Here is a 15478-nt window from a genome sequence, read left to right on the forward strand (position 1 = left end):
CTCTACCAACTGAGCCGCACAGGACTAGCGTGTTTTGTGTGTCAACCTGGAAGTCGTGGTCGGAGAGGTATATCTCCAGGCGCTGGGGGTCCACTCCCTCTGGCAGAGGGGTCTGCAGCAGCTCCTCTAGGGGGTACTGGGTCTTACTGAGCTGGGCCAGGGCGTCCTGCACCAAGGTCAGCTTGACCCGCCCGGCCTCCCCCTGAACAACATCGTTCACAAGTCAGCATATCTAAATCCAAAACATACCTGGCTTTGAAAGACAAAAGACCGTGGTGTTGCTATGACACAGCAGTCTTTACCCAACCAGATCATACTGAACTGGGTTTACTGCTGTTGTGAAGTTATTACCGATGATGCTACTGATGCGTACGGATGCTATTATTGATAATGATAGTGATTGTGAGGAGGAGGACGAATAGTCCTCTTTTCCTGTACCTGCGTGGTGGGTGTGGGTCTCTTCTCCCAGCGAGGGAAAACGTTGGTGAAGGTGAGGGGTTCGGCTCCGTCCTGGATGAGGTAGGCCTGAAGGGGGCGCCTTGGGTTCCTCTCTGAAACAACACACCGCAAACCATCAGAGAACCACAGAACAACTTAGCCCCTAACTACAGCATATCCCCAACACACTCCTGATAACGACCAACAACCATCTAAACACCTCAGATTAAAAGATGGACCTCGAAGCCACTTCCTCTACTTATTCCTCCCCTCTAATCAAGGACTGATTTGGACCTAGGATACCAGGTGGGTGCAATTACCAGCAGTACTCTGGAACTCGTGGGGTAAGATATATATACCCCTGATCTAAACCATCAACTATTATATCAGCTGCCTTGCTTTGTCTACTGGCTCTCACCTTTGCAGTACTGGAGCACTGTCTGCATGGCACACCTCCTCTCGTTAGCCCAGCGGATACAGGCTGAGCCAGCGGTCTCACTGTCCTCAGGCTCACCTGCCTGCCACAGATACAGCTCCATACAGTTATCCAGAAGGAACAGGGCTGGGGAGGGATTAGAGAAAGAGAGTTAGAGATAACTGGTCCTGAGTTCACAAACCTGTTCTACTAACACACTGAAGCCTCAGTCAGGACCGGAACATCCGATCAATCAGAATAAAACAAATTACAACATAGTCAAAAAAAAACTGGCCCTAAATCGTCAGTACACCGTGGCTAACTATTTGACCATGGTTACTGATCAAAACCTTAGAAAAACCTTGACAGAGTACAGGCTCAGTGAGCACAGCCTTGTCATTGTAAAAGGTAGACACAGGAAACCTGGCTCCCTGTAGAGGAAAGGCTATGCAACCACTGCACCACAGCAGAACCTGAGAAGGAGATGCATTTCCTGACAAGATGTTTAGAAAAAATGTAAAACAATTAGAGTGTAATTGCCCCAAATTTAAAACCCTTATTCAAGGTTTCAAAGACCTCTCTGATGAGAATAGGCTACATGTCCTGTTGGGCGAGGACGCGGAGAGCTGTGGGTTGGCAGCGCACTACATTGCTGCCTGCAATAAGATGAGGGACCGTGTCTGACAGACCAATCAATCTGCACATGTCCTCAACTGTCTGCTTATTTTTATTGTTGAATGTATGGTTATTTTGACCCTTGGTTATTGTTGTTACTGTTGTCCCGTTGACAACTTTGATTCTTATTATTTTAATATTGAAAATATCCTAAATACATTTTGGCAATATGTACATTGTTACGTCATGCCAATAAAGCAAATTGAATTAGAGAGAGAGAGAGAGAGAGCGAGAGAGCGAGAGAGCGAGAGAGAGAGAGAGAGAGAGAGAGAGAGAGGGAGGGGAGGGGGAGCGTTAGAGAGAGAGAGAGAGAGGGAGGGGAGGGGGAGCGTTAGAGAGAGACAGAGTGAGGGAGGGAGGGGCCAGAGAGAGAGAGTTAGAGAGTGATAGAGAGAGAGTTAGAGAGAGAGAGAGGGGAGGGGGAGCATTAGAGAGAGACAGAGTGAGAGAGGGAGGGAGGGAAAGGCCAGAGAGAGAGAGTTAGAGAGTGATAGAGAGAGGGGAGAGGGAGCGTTAGAGAGAGACAGAGAGAGAGAGTTAGAGAGTGATAGAGAGAGACAGAGAGAGAGAGTTAGAGAGTGATAGAGAGAGACAGAGAGAGAGAGAGGGGGAGAGAGAGAGAGAGGGGCAGAGAAACAGTGAGAAAGGGAAAGAAAAGGAGGGATACTAGGTGAGTGTTTTGTACTTCAAGTCCCTGTGATAAAAAAGTTTTGTTTATGAGTGCCTGAGTGCATACATGTGTGTTTGGGCATTGAGCAGACACTCACCTGGCTGTGGCACAAAGTACAGGCTCTCCTGGACAAAGGGCATCGCCATGACAACCCCTGGCAACCGGGCAGGGCTCTGCAGCTCCTCCCCCTGGAAGGTTCCGGAATGGGTGCTCAGATGGAAGAGGCGTGGCGTGAAGATATACTTCCCTGGATCTGAGCGATAACAACCCACAGCATCTCATCACATCAACCTCTCAAACTTTCAGCACTTAGAGAAGTTCAGCTTCTTTATACCTTCTTCATTAGTCATTTGTGTGTTCATTGTCCAAACAGAAATGACAAGATTATGTTATAATTCTGTAATTGCATCAAAGGGTTGTTTAATGCAACAGAATAAGGGGTTGTTAGAACTCTCATCTGTGTGTGTTCTACTGAGGATGGGCCTCTGGAAGATTTACGATGTCTTTGGGTGATACCGCATTCCAGAGCATGAGTTAATGTTTCTGTTCTATAAGTTACCAGGGAGAGATGACCCCAGGGACAGACCCTGGTCTCTACAGAATGAGATATTGTCTGCTGTGAATTCTAAGTATATTTCATACTAGTCTTAACCTTGTGACCCATTCCATACATCTGTTGTTTGTCATGTAGCCTGAAGGGGGTGTATCTTGGCTATAAAAAGACCTTTGTACTTTTGTCTCTAGGCTCTCAACGAATCATCTGAGGGTGATTCGTCAACTAGTCATCATTAACGTAGAGCACTCAATCGATTCACTTTATATGTGTGTGTTGTATTGACCTGCTCTCTTACTAATAAGTGAATTAAGACTTAGTTTAAGTACAACTCTTACTTGTGTGATAAGTTTGTCTCTCCTCATTTGATAGCAAAGAAATGAACTACCACATCATTTAAAAAGAAGACATTTGGGCTGGGATATCTGTTCAGGTTATTCTGAACTTTCAGGTATTCCGTTAAATACAGTGCCGTGAAAAGGTATTTGCCCCATTGGTCATTTTCTCTACTTTTGCATATTTATTGCATATTATATTATTGAATGTAATTAATCTCCGTATCAGAGCTGAAGCGCAGATGAGCTATGCAGCAAGACAATGATCCAAAACACACAATCAAGTCTACATGAAAATGGCCTAGTCCAGACCTAATCCCAATTGAGATGTTGTGGCAGGACTTGAAATGAGCAGTTCGTGCTTGAAAACCCACAAATGTTGCTGAGTTACCGCATAGAAGAGCGGGCCAAAGTTCCTCCACAGCGATGTGAGAGACTGTTCCACAACTACAGGAAGCGTTTGGTTGGAGTCATTGTAGCTAAATGTGGCAAAACCAGTTATTGAGTGTAAAGGGTCATTACTTTTTCACACAGGGGCATTGGGTGTTGCATAACTTTGTTCATGAAATAAATGAAGTAAGTATGTCATTGTTGTGCTATTTGTTCACTCAGGTTCCCTTTATCTAATATTAGGTTTTGGTTGAAGTTCTGATGACATTCAGTATAAAAAAAATATGCAAAAGTAGAGACAATTAGAAAAAGGGAAAATACTTTTTCACGGCACTGTCTGACAAGGTGTGTTTTCTACAGGTATGAACAGGAGCTGAGAGGTGTGTACCTTGTAGCATGCAGTCATAGGCCTTCCTGTCCTGCTGCCCAATAGCGATCCCAAACTCGACAGGCTCCGCCCCTTCCTCCACTTCCTGCACCCTCAAAGGGCTTTCACTGCTGAGGCCCAGTTCAGGAGGGCACCTAAACACACAGACAGCAGAAAGCACACATACCCACATATTAATACTGTTTGCATTCCAACAAATGAATACACACAGAAGCACAGGAACACATCCATGAAGTGAGACTTACATCTGAGTGAGTCGCTCCACAGCCCTCTTGCCTGCCTCCCGGGAGCTGGCGTGGACTTTACAGCCATGCCACAGGTAGAGCGCCCCCTGTTGACTGTTGAGCAGTATGAGAGAACCTCGGGAGCGCAGGCTGCCACAGCGACAGTCCACCTCCAACAGACTGGCCTCCTCAGGCAGCTCCCCACGCACACAGAACAGACGCCAGACTCCTACAGGACATAGTGAGATTGCAGTTAGGAACACAGGTCTACACAGAACACATAGACACACAACCGGACACACACCCCACCTAAATTAGAGGAGGTAAAGCCAAGGTAATATCCCACCTGTGTTGTTGGTGGTGTCCGCTCGGCAGCCTTTGTGGATGACCAGACCTCCCTGGAAAAGCTGAAGGAAACATGGAGGCTCCTGCCCCTGAGGCACCATCACCTTCAACAGGACAACAACAACAACACAGGTAGAAACATCAGTCAACGAGCCTACTGTACTCAACAACCAAAGGCATCCTTCTCAGCAATAACACTGGTTTAAACGCAGGCCTCTGAAATGCTAGGCAGGTTTAACGATAGACATCCTATAATTTGCATGTCCTATATGTGATTCTATGGTTTTAACTGAGGCTATGGGTGGTTTAAGAGGGTAGATGGAAGAACCACCCACCTGTGTTCCCTCATGACTCCTGAGGGCAGACGCGCCTCGCCCATTGATACTGGAGTGCCGGCCCTGCCAGATGAAGACAGCAGAGCACTCCCTCCCAGGCTCCCCGCTTTGATCCGCTGGGCTGAGAGTATAGGTCCAGCGGACAAGGTATGTGTCTCCTTCATGCAGCTGCCCTGGGCTCTCCAGCTGGGCCTCGCTGTCCTCAAACTCCTGAATGTGCCAGGTATCCACGGCAACAGTGTTCAGCTCCACCTGCCGCCCGTCCTCCAGGTGTACAATACCATGCCCCCTCTGAACGTCCACCCCCCCCAGGACTGTAGGGACCGCCCCGTCCCCTGGCACCGCCACCCCCTGCCCTGCCACCAGTGCCTTGGCATCACACGCACACAGAGACACACACTCTAACTGCTGCTGGGGCTGCTGGAGCAGGGGACTCTGCTGGGGCCACACTGGCATGGCAGTCTGCACAGAGAGACACAGTAGAGAGAGGAAGGGAGAGGAGAAATACGGTCAAAGAAGATCAGGCATCTTTCTCACAGTCACTCTGAATCTGTACAGGATGGGTCCTATTTGGCTTTGAGTCATGTGTTTCGCACATTGACTCGGGACCGGTAACCCCTGTATATAGCCTCGTTATTAGTATTTTATTGTTACTTTTGTTTATTTAGTCAATATTTTCTTAACCTTTTTTCCTTACAAGGTCATGTTGGTTAAAGGGCTGATAAGTAAGCATTTCACGGTAAGGTCTACAGCTGTTGTATTCAGCGCATGTGACAAATACAATTTGATTTGAATTGATCTTTCTCTCACTAACCTGTGCCTCCTCCACCACCATTGCAGCGGTCTCCTCCTTATCTCCAGACCAGTCCAGAAACTTCTCCCTGAAGAGGGCTGTCTCCTTGTGCTCAGAGACACAGCCAAACAGAGCCCAGCCGGGCCGTCTTTCACCTTGCCTGTACACAAATCACACACATAATGTATCAATGAATACAACAGTATGTATTTAAATTAGGTATTTTACTATGTAAGCACATGTGTGGTGTGTACCTACGGCTGTATGCTGGGGTTGCAGTGTGTGGGGTCCAGTGGGTTGACCCTACAGTTGCTGTAGTCGTAGGGACCACCCCACACCTGCTGGGCCAGCTGTACAGTCACATTCCTGTCGCCAGGGACAACATCCTTCCCATGCCACAGGTACACCTCGCTGCCAAAGTCAAACACCAGGGCCTGGTAGAGAGACAGGGTAACAAACAGAGGCAGAGAGAGAGGCAGAGACAAAGAGAGACAGAGGCAGAGAGAGAGAGAACTATTCAGAGATCAGATACATTACATTTAAGTCATTTAGCAGACGCTCTATCTGTAGTGTTGAAAATCACACAAAAGTTGATAGATGGCATTCCAGTTTATAATCTTTGTATTGAGTTAAAAACCCATTGATTTATATGTAGCACCAAGGCAGCAATGGATGAGAAGCCACAGAAACACACAGGGGGATCCAAGGAGGGACTGACCTCAGTGGGTCCCAGTAGGGAGACAGTGGGGATGGCTGCCCAGGCCTGCTCATGGGGTACTAGTCTGTTCTCCACCAGCCTGTACAAACAGTTAGACTCCACCACCCCACTCTCATACAGCTCATCCTCTTCTGGGGCTCCCGCTCCTACAGGGGACACACACATATACAATCACACATACAGTACACAAAGACAGACGCAAATGGTCACTTACTGGTGTCTTGCATACTTACTTTCTTGGTTTCTTACTTGCTGACTGATTGACTGACTTAGTTTTACTGACTGACTGACTGACTGACTGACTGACTGACTCAATTTACTGACTGACTGATTTAGTTTACTGACTTACTGAGTATCTTAGTTTACTGACTGACTTAGTTTACTAACTGACTGACTGACTGACTTAATTACTTAGTTTACTTCCTGACTGATTTAGTTTACTGACTTACTGACTGAATTACTGACTGACTTAGTTTACTTACTGACTGACTGACTTAGTTTACTTACTGACTGACTGACTTTATTAGTTAGTTTACTGACTGAATGGCTGACTTAATTACTTAGTTTACTGACTGACTTAGTTTACTGACTTACTTAGTTTACTTACTGACTGACTGACTTTATTAGTTAGTTTACTGACTGAATGACTGACTTAATTACTTAGTTTACTGACTAACTGACTAACTGAATTTACTGACTGAGTGACTTAGTTTACTGACTGACTGACTTACTTGATTACTTAGTTTACTTACTGACTGACTGATTTAGTTTACTGACTTACTGAGTGTCTTAGTTTACTGACTTACTGACTGACTTAGTTTACTAACTTACTGACTTACTTGGTTAACTTACTGACTGATTTAGTTTACTGACTTACAGTCTTAGTTTACTAACTGTCTTAGTTTACTGACTTAGTTTACTGACTGACTTAGTTTACTTACTGACTGACTGACTTACTGAGTGACTTAGTTTACTTACTTACTGACTTACTTACCTAAAAGGCTGTTCTGGTTGTTTTAATAGGATTTTCACATAGTTTGTACAGTTCTTATGGTTTTGTCTACTGAGTGACAGAGTGGTTGGTGACTAGTTCTAGTCCGACCTCCGTATTGTGTCTTTCCTCCCAGAAGGTTCCAGAAGTCAGAGGCCAGGCTGTTGTCAGTATTGACCCCCTCCTCTAGGTGGATGACCCCACAGGCCCGGCAGCCCAGATCCCCCTGGGTCTGGATCAATGATGCCAGCTCTGACGCCTGGACAGAGACAGCAGAAGACAGGGAAACATCATCACCAGTTATAACTGGCAACAATCAGTGGCTTCACATTGTGTTTAAATGTAAAATGTACTTCAATGGTATTATTCAAAAACCATATATGGTTTGAATTACAGACGAATAAGAGGCCCAACGGGAATCCCTCATGAACAATACAAGCCAGGGATCTAGTTAGTCAAGGAATAGAGAGTAGACAGTCAGCATGTGATACAATGTGTGTGTCGCGTCGAAGTCGTACCTTGGCTTTCTCTGCTGTGTTGGCGAACTCTCCGCTCCAGAGGATGCAGTGAGTGGGTGTGACCAGCAGGAAGCAGTCTCCACTGTTCAGAGACCTGGTTGTGGGCTCCACTAGACGCACTTGCACATGATGCCAACCTGGCACCGTAGGGAACACACGCACATGTTGATTAGAGAGTTTGTATCCACACACATATCCACATATGCACACTCATAAACGTAATCATATGCACATCCACGCACACACACACACACACACTATCTGTACCGACCTTTGATGTGAATGAGCATGAGGTTGCTGATGGGCAGGTTGTTGTTGTTCGTCATTGACTCTGTGGAAGTGACAACACGCAGATCGACATTACTGAAGTCCTCTGTACTGGCCAGACCTGCTAGAGTTGAGTCAGCCATGTTGGAATTCTTGGCCACTGAGGGGTAGGACAGACATGGGACAGAGAGATCAGAGATGGGAAAGTCAGAAACAGTATATAAGCAGATTGAAAAAGAAAAGAGAGAGAGAGAGCGAGAGAGAGAGAGTGAGAGAGAGAGAGAGAGAGAGTGAAAAATATAGAGAGAAAGAGAGATATCTCTCTGGTATATGTTAACGTCACTCACTCTTCTCCACTTGTGTCCTGTTAGTGTTCATGGTAGCCATGGTGACTCTCTCTCCCATGAAGTCCTGTCTGATGTCATCGCGGGCCGCCAGAGCACGCAGAGGGTTCCGGGAGCCCTGGGTCCTACGGGACGGACGCACCGACCGCCTGTGCTGCGCTACTTCTGATGTCAGCCTGTGCGCGCACACACACGCACGCACACACACACACACACACACACACACACACACACACACACACACACACACACACACACACACACACACACACACACACACACACACACACACACACACACACACACACACACACACACACACACACACACCACAAAGAGGCATTAAGACACAAACACCCACAATGAAGACAATCCTACAACTAGATAGAAGTGTACATGTAAACACAAACACACAGCCACACACACACACCCTCCTCCCACACACACACACACACACACACACACACACACACACACACACACACACACACAAACAAACAAACAAACTCACATGGGTGTGTTGGTCTGGCAGAGGGCACTGAGGTCCTGTTCCGGGTCAGTTCCATTGGCAGCACCAGCCCCAGCAGCGAGGGCAGAGGGTGAGGGGGGCAACACCTCCCTGTAGAAACCACCACACGTCTCCCGGTCATCAGGGGTCATGACCTCCTTCACCCTCCCTGAGGTCACCTCCAGGGGCGTGTCCTGGGGAGTGGCTGGGGGAGGAGAAGGGTAAAACATGGAAAGTTACAGGTTTTCCTCTTCATTAGGATGTTCAAAGCATCACTGAGAAAAACACAGGAAGTTAGACAATAAATAGACACTAGCGGTTAGACAACTCTTAATCTGAGGTTTGGACAAATCATCGTACTATTCAGCCTGTCCACAATGGAATCCAGTTTGTCCAGCTTTGTGTCCTCTTCCACATCCAACCCAGGGTGACTGGAGATCTCTGTTGAGAGGAGAACCAGAGGTCAGGGAGGAGGATCTACAATCACAAACCAGACACAAACATCTTTTCTCTTTTGTGGATGGGTTATTTTTACCTTCACATGGGCATGCTGTTGCTGTGGCTCCTGTGGAGGGTCTCTTAGTGTGAGATGGATGGGTCTCGTGTATGTCCGATACAGGGGACACCAAACCTGCAATGGGACAATCCCACACAGGTCTGAGTGAGGGAAAGAAAGAGAGAACGAGAGAGAGAGAGAGAGAGAGAGAGAGAAAGAAAAAAAGGAGAAAGAGAAAGAGGGAAACCTTTACCTCTCTTTGCCATGCGTCCGGCCACAGTGTACTGGGCTGAGCCGTTGGCGGCCCCTCTCCCTCTGGCCTTCCACTGCTCCTCGCTCTCCTGTAGGGTTCTCATGCGCTCAGCCACCGACGCCTGTGGCAGCTCCTCCTCTTCTACTGGTCTAGCGTGCTGCATGGGCAGAGACAGGGATCAGCGACTGTACAGTGACACCTACCAGTATGTGTGTGTGTGGCTTTGCGTGTGTGTGTGGCTTTGCGTGTGTGTGTGTGTGTGTGTGTGTGTGTGTGTGTGTGTGTGTGTGTGTGTGTGTGTGTGTGTGTGTGTGTGTGTGTGTGTGTGTGTGTGTGTGTGTGTGTGTGTGTGTGTGTGTGTGTGTGTGTGTGTGGGTCACCTTCTGTCTCCATTGCGGCGGCTGAGAGAGGGTCTGGGTAGGAGAGGAGACCTCCTGGGCCTCATAGGAAGAGCTGGTCTGAGGAGGGAGAACAAAAAACGGACATGTGAAGGGGAACTACGTCAACATGTTTCACTGCAGTCTCAACACAACGCAAATCACAGCACTCCAGCAAGTACATTTAAATGGAATATTGAGGAGCAATGGCGTGCGATGGACACACTTCACACTCACGCACCTGAACAGGTGCTTGCACACACACTCACCTGATTGTAACACATGACATATTGAGGTGTACTGTTCGAATAGACAGAGGAAAAGACAGGATCCTGGGGGGGGGGGGATAAAGGAATAAGCCCAGGATTGGGTAGAACAGAATAGATTTGATATGACTTGGACGAGCAACATAAGTCAACAAACCAGGGTAATAAGTTTGGTTGAAATAACCAAACACAGAGGTTTGTAGGCAAGAGGGTGCACTATGTAGGGAATAGGCTGCCACAGAGCCAGCACTCCGCTTACCCAGCACTGAGGGTTGAGAGCTGGTGCATCGTGGGAGATCTCACTGTCTTCCTAAAGGGGGCAGCATTGGAGCAGAGAGGGGGTGTGGTCGGCAAAGAAGCCAAGGAAGAAAATATGGTGAGAGGGAGAGAGAATAGCATAAAAAAAGAGATGGCAAATAGGAGAAAGAGCGGGTGAAGAGCAATGAGAAACATCCACAAAAGGTATGAAGGTCTCTCTCTCTCTCACACACATACACACAACACAGAGAAGTGTCAACACTGTCCAGCTAAGGGGGCCGAATGGGGTCAAAAGGGTGGTTCATGGAAGCCTCTATCTGTTAAGTCTAACTGTTAACATGTCATTCAGAGCCATTCAGCCCATTCCTGGGCATTAGCACCAGCAGAAGCTGCATCCATATCTAAGTAACGCATGGTAGCTCTCGGGGATTGAATGCATAGTAAGATATGGGGCTGGTGTAGAGCTGCTATGATGTTACGATGCTCCTTTGGTTTCAGTGGACTGGCAAAACTACAACAAACTCTCGTGTTAAGCACTCGGCTTCCTGAACCAGCCCTCACAACATGTCTGTTCAACCTTACATTTACATTTACATTTAAGTCACACAGCTAACTAATTCCTCCTTCCTGGCCACGCACGACAGCACCTTTTGAACTTTTTCACCTTTCTCTAAATAAATCTACTATTTCGATATCATTTCTGGGCAGCGTGTGGACAGCATCCCCTCTTATCTCCCCTGTGATCGGTCCCCCTGGTGACCCTCATCCTCCCCTCTTTCCCTGACTGACAGGTTACACTAAACCCAACTAGTTGCAGAGAGCCACGCCGAGGATTAGAGACTACAAGTGGAAGACAGGGCCTTTTCTCTGGGCTGGGCTGGTGTGGAGTGTTACAGTGGGGCCAAGCCATAGTATCACCGACCCTGGGGACTAGGGATTGTCTGGGAGCCTCCTGTGGTGGATCTATCTATCTGACTGAGAAGGATGTGTCCACAGCTGTCCGCCGCTCTGCTTTTCCAGGCTAAGACTGGATTTGCCCCATTGGGATTCTGAGCCTAAATATTCAAGATGCTAAACACAAGTGCAGACCCAAATCAACTATAAACAGCCAACCAACTGGCTCCGAAACACATGAGCTCAGTCCGTGTGAGATTTCCAATGCAAATCAGTGATGTCAGCATCTGTCTCTCCTCACCCTGCTCCCCCTCTCCTCCTCTTCCTCCTCCCTGGAGGCATCTGACAACCTGCACAGAGACAGAGGGGAGGTCTAAGAAAAAGCAATGCAAATCTCTCTCTTGTGCTCGTGCTCACTCACTCGCTCGCGTACGCGCACACCTGAAAACACGAGGACAAACCTTCCATGACGCTTCAGCAATAGAGATCCCTCCTTTACATTTAAGTCATTTAGCAGACCTCCTGTAGCACACACATTTCAATACATGCTCAGGGTTACAACATTCCAGCAGTGTTCACGCACAGACACGTCATTTAAAAGGCCTGTATGTTAGCTCTTGTGTTAATCGTGTACCTGTCTCTCCCAGTGGTGTTCCCATGGGGGTACATCTGCCTCTCCTCCTGGGTGTGACCCTGCTCTGAGGAGGGCCTGGCTGGGCTACACACGGCCACCGTCTCCCTCCGGTTCCTGTTCCTCTGTCTCCAGGGGGCCGAGGAGGCTGGTCTCTCTCTACGAGGCACTGGTACATTATCATGTCTCTCTGCCCTCCTCTCCTCCACCCCATTCCCCCTCCCCCCTCCTCCATTCTGGTCCTGCGGTCTGCCCTCCCTCATAGTGTCTCCGTCTCGGTCCCATTCTGGTCCTCCAGAGGGGCTCTTCCTCAGGATGCCTTTGATCTCTCCTGGCTCAGAGTCCCTGCGCTGCTGCAGGCCCTGCTGGGACGGGTCAGGTCCTGTGTTAGGCTCCACGTCGGCCCCGGGTCGAGGCTGGGTCTGGCGCACCTCACTGGGCCTCAGGTTGACGGACTGCTCCCGCTGCCGGTCGGCGAGGGTGGGGGACAGGCGCAGTGGGGGCAGCTGGATGGGGCCTTTCTGGAGCTGAGGGAGGACAAAGCGAGGAGAATACTGTCAGAGACATGGAGATGATAGATTCTACTCATCACAATAGTGTAAATTGGCATGAAAGCTAAGAGGTTACTACATATTTCTGAGTCATCATTTTGGACCTGTCTAATTTTAGTGTGATTGAATTGGGCGCTAGTGTAGTGTTATCCTCTGGACAGTGATATGGTCGACATTGGTTTGATACTGATCAAATAAATATATTGATGATTCCAGTGCTCAGAACAGTTAGAGGCTCGTGTGACATTCAATTTGGGGTACATACACCTACTCATGCTCACGTCAACATCCAGCACACACACACACACACACACACACACACACACACACACACACACACACACACACAATTGCTAATGTAATCTCTAATATTCCCTCTTCCACTCCTCTAAGGCTGTCTTTCTTGGTCCCACACCCACTCACCAGGCTGACCTCCTCCACGGTGATGGGCTGTGTGCGGTAGCGTGCCCCCTTCTGCCTGCGTCTCTCTGGGGGGGCATGGGGAGTGGCATCCCCCTGGTTCCCTGGCAGGGACAGCTTGTTGAACAGAGCCAGCTTCTCGCTCATAGTCAGCTTACTGTTCTCATCGTCCTCCACCGCCTCCGCCTCGGCCTGCACAGCCTGGGCCTCGCCTGACTCTGCTGGCTGGGGGGTGCTGCTGGGGTAGATAGGTAGGAGAAGAAGGATGGTGAATGGAAGCCATGGAAGAATAGTTCAAATAGAGAAACAGCCCTGTTAATTCAAATGCGGACTGACAGGAACTGTGGAACACAATGTGAGATATTTGCAACCTTTAACCTGTTAAATGTAATGGCAAAATGTAGATTTCTGCCTGAATAGACATACCCAAAATTGTATTTTATCATGAGAAGGTCATAAACAATACCTAGTAATGTTTAGACTGCGAGAAAGATTCAAATCTCACCTTACTGGTAAAAATAGGTATAGATTCCTGAGGAGCAGTCACTTTTGAGGACACAAACCCAAGTACACAGTAAAAAACATGAAATATTTTATATGATGTATTATCTATTCGACAAATCTGTATGAATAGGGCTTGAAAATATTATATGCTTTCTAAATATAGTACAATCAAATTGCAAAATGACTAACTGTAAGATTTCACCTTCCTTTTATCTGTAAAACACATATTTGTATGTTTGGCATATTTTCTTAAGGTTTCTCTTGATTAAATAATCTGCCTCTACCTTTCTGGACATCACACAGGGTTCTAGCTTGGCTTCCTGAATTCGTTATGCAATCGCCTTTCACCTCATATTAATATTGTCCATCTATGACAAACAGAAAGTGTTTTTTGTTTCAAATCTATGAATTATCTTCGATTACTTTGATAAAAATTGGCTATAAATCGACATCTGAATGTGCTAGAGCGACGAACCCACGCTCTCCTGCTGCGCTAGGATCTAAAGGATTGCAGGCATATGCTTTGTCAGTGGCTGTGAAGTGTTCAGCCAGGAGTTGATGGACCGTCGTAAGAGCGAATTAAATGGTAGGCGGGACATCCCAGCTTCAAGTGATGTCACAGCCTGAGTCACAGAAGTGGAAGAGGACTAGGGCTACTGCTGAATGCAAGCCATTTCGATCTACGGTGTCCACACCGATTTATAAGCAACAATGTTGGTCGGAACCGGTACCAAAAGCACGCTAGTCCCCTCTTTAGGGGAGTTTACATCTAAGAGGTATCATACCAAAAGGTCTTACTATAATGCATTATCTAGAATGCTATACATAAACCGTATACCATAAACCGTATCACAACTTTAATCGGTTATGATCTCATAACCTGCCTTCCATGTGGATTCCACAACCCACTGGGGCAAGGAATTTTGATGTCTGAGAGGCCAATGTTTTTTTGCATACGGTCTGCCAACACCTCACTGCCAACCGATACAATATATCCTTGTCCATTAACCACCGAGGTGTGACCCTTGACCCTGCTCACCTGGTGGCCACCACCACCTGCTCACAGGTGATTGGCTGAGTGAGTGAGCGGTTCCCGTTGCCGCGGCGTCCTCTGCGTTCATACGTGGCGCAGCCAGAGCGAGGCTTCAGAAAGGAGGAGGCCTCAGGGGCTGCTGTCTTCTCTAGCTCCTGCCACAGAGAGAAATAGGGAGAATAGAAAAAGAAAGTGAGAGAAAAAGCCATTCATAACATTTATGTTGATAATTGATATGTAATATCTGACCATGACATGTTGCACAATAATGCCTTTGCCACAGGTGTATAATCAACACTTAGATCAAACAGAGCATATAATGGTTGAAATGACTGAGAAATGACAAAAAAATGGCCTCTCCTTTTTTCCATCTATTTCATTGAAAGTCTCTCCCTTTCCTGGCATGTGAATGGAGGTGCAGTACTGTAGGCAGCGGTCGGATAGCTGGTGAATAAACCAGGGATCTGTAAGGTGCTGTGGGTGGCCTATGTAAGAAGGTAGAGGAGAGGGATAGAATGCCAGGCCTGCAGGTCACAGTGTAACCAGAGCTCCCTCAGTAGTGTACCGTTACCTCCCTGGCCCTCCCCTCAGTCCCCTCCCTCCTGGCCCTCCCTCCCCCCTATACCAGACAGCCTGACAGGAGCTAGCTACGGGCTAATTACAACCACCTGTTAATGCCTGTTCATGGCTTGATAGTCCCTGGCTTACTTTTCACCTAGGTTTCGACAGGCTACCAACGGCTACATAAACAGTAAAACATTGACCAATGGGAGTAAACTAAGAACAGAAGGGTCCATCTGCATGCACTCTGTGGTCTGGCTTCCTGATATATTAGTACAGTACTATTATACAAGGCCCTGTCTGGATCCGAGAGCAGCACCTGTTTGG

At 47.6% G+C, this 15478-nt stretch overlaps 1 protein-coding gene across 14 annotated transcripts in view; it reads right to left on the bottom strand.

Moving 5' to 3' along the window:
* The window catches only part of LOC124016439 (supervillin-like), a 33056-nt gene that overhangs the window by 1041 nt on the left and 16537 nt on the right, over positions 1 to 15478 (bottom strand). For 11 of the 14 annotated variants that reach the window (XM_046332000.1, XM_046332012.1, XM_046331998.1 and 8 more), the window contains 26 exons: positions 14597 to 14745; positions 13057 to 13291; positions 12086 to 12609; positions 11753 to 11801; positions 10559 to 10609; positions 10303 to 10365; positions 10037 to 10114; positions 9657 to 9813; positions 9443 to 9538; positions 9268 to 9348; positions 8911 to 9112; positions 8403 to 8575; positions 8060 to 8215; positions 7789 to 7925; positions 7382 to 7529; positions 6280 to 6425; positions 5820 to 5995; positions 5583 to 5721; positions 4769 to 5230; positions 4435 to 4537; positions 4110 to 4317; positions 3865 to 3998; positions 2296 to 2451; positions 857 to 1000; positions 439 to 551; positions 47 to 202 (listed from right to left, as the gene is read on the bottom strand). In XM_046332000.1, coding sequence (XP_046187956.1) covers positions 47 to 202; positions 439 to 551; positions 857 to 1000; positions 2296 to 2451; positions 3865 to 3998; positions 4110 to 4317; positions 4435 to 4537; positions 4769 to 5230; positions 5583 to 5721; positions 5820 to 5995; positions 6280 to 6425; positions 7382 to 7529; positions 7789 to 7925; positions 8060 to 8215; positions 8403 to 8575; positions 8911 to 9112; positions 9268 to 9348; positions 9443 to 9538; positions 9657 to 9813; positions 10037 to 10114; positions 10303 to 10365; positions 10559 to 10609; positions 11753 to 11801; positions 12086 to 12609; positions 13057 to 13291; positions 14597 to 14745 — 4236 coding nt within the window. The remainder of the gene's footprint in view (positions 1 to 46; positions 203 to 438; positions 552 to 856; positions 1001 to 2295; positions 2452 to 3864; positions 3999 to 4109; positions 4318 to 4434; positions 4538 to 4768; positions 5231 to 5582; positions 5722 to 5819; positions 5996 to 6279; positions 6426 to 7381; positions 7530 to 7788; positions 7926 to 8059; positions 8216 to 8402; positions 8576 to 8910; positions 9113 to 9267; positions 9349 to 9442; positions 9539 to 9656; positions 9814 to 10036; positions 10115 to 10302; positions 10366 to 10558; positions 10610 to 11752; positions 11802 to 12085; positions 12610 to 13056; positions 13292 to 14596; positions 14746 to 15478) is intronic. The other 3 variants (XM_046332004.1, XM_046332005.1, XM_046332006.1) reach the window with 3 other exon arrangements.

The sequence above is a fragment of the Oncorhynchus gorbuscha genome, linkage group LG26, assembly GCF_021184085.1.
Source record: "Oncorhynchus gorbuscha isolate QuinsamMale2020 ecotype Even-year linkage group LG26, OgorEven_v1.0, whole genome shotgun sequence".
Taxonomy (NCBI): domain Eukaryota; kingdom Metazoa; phylum Chordata; class Actinopteri; order Salmoniformes; family Salmonidae; genus Oncorhynchus; species Oncorhynchus gorbuscha.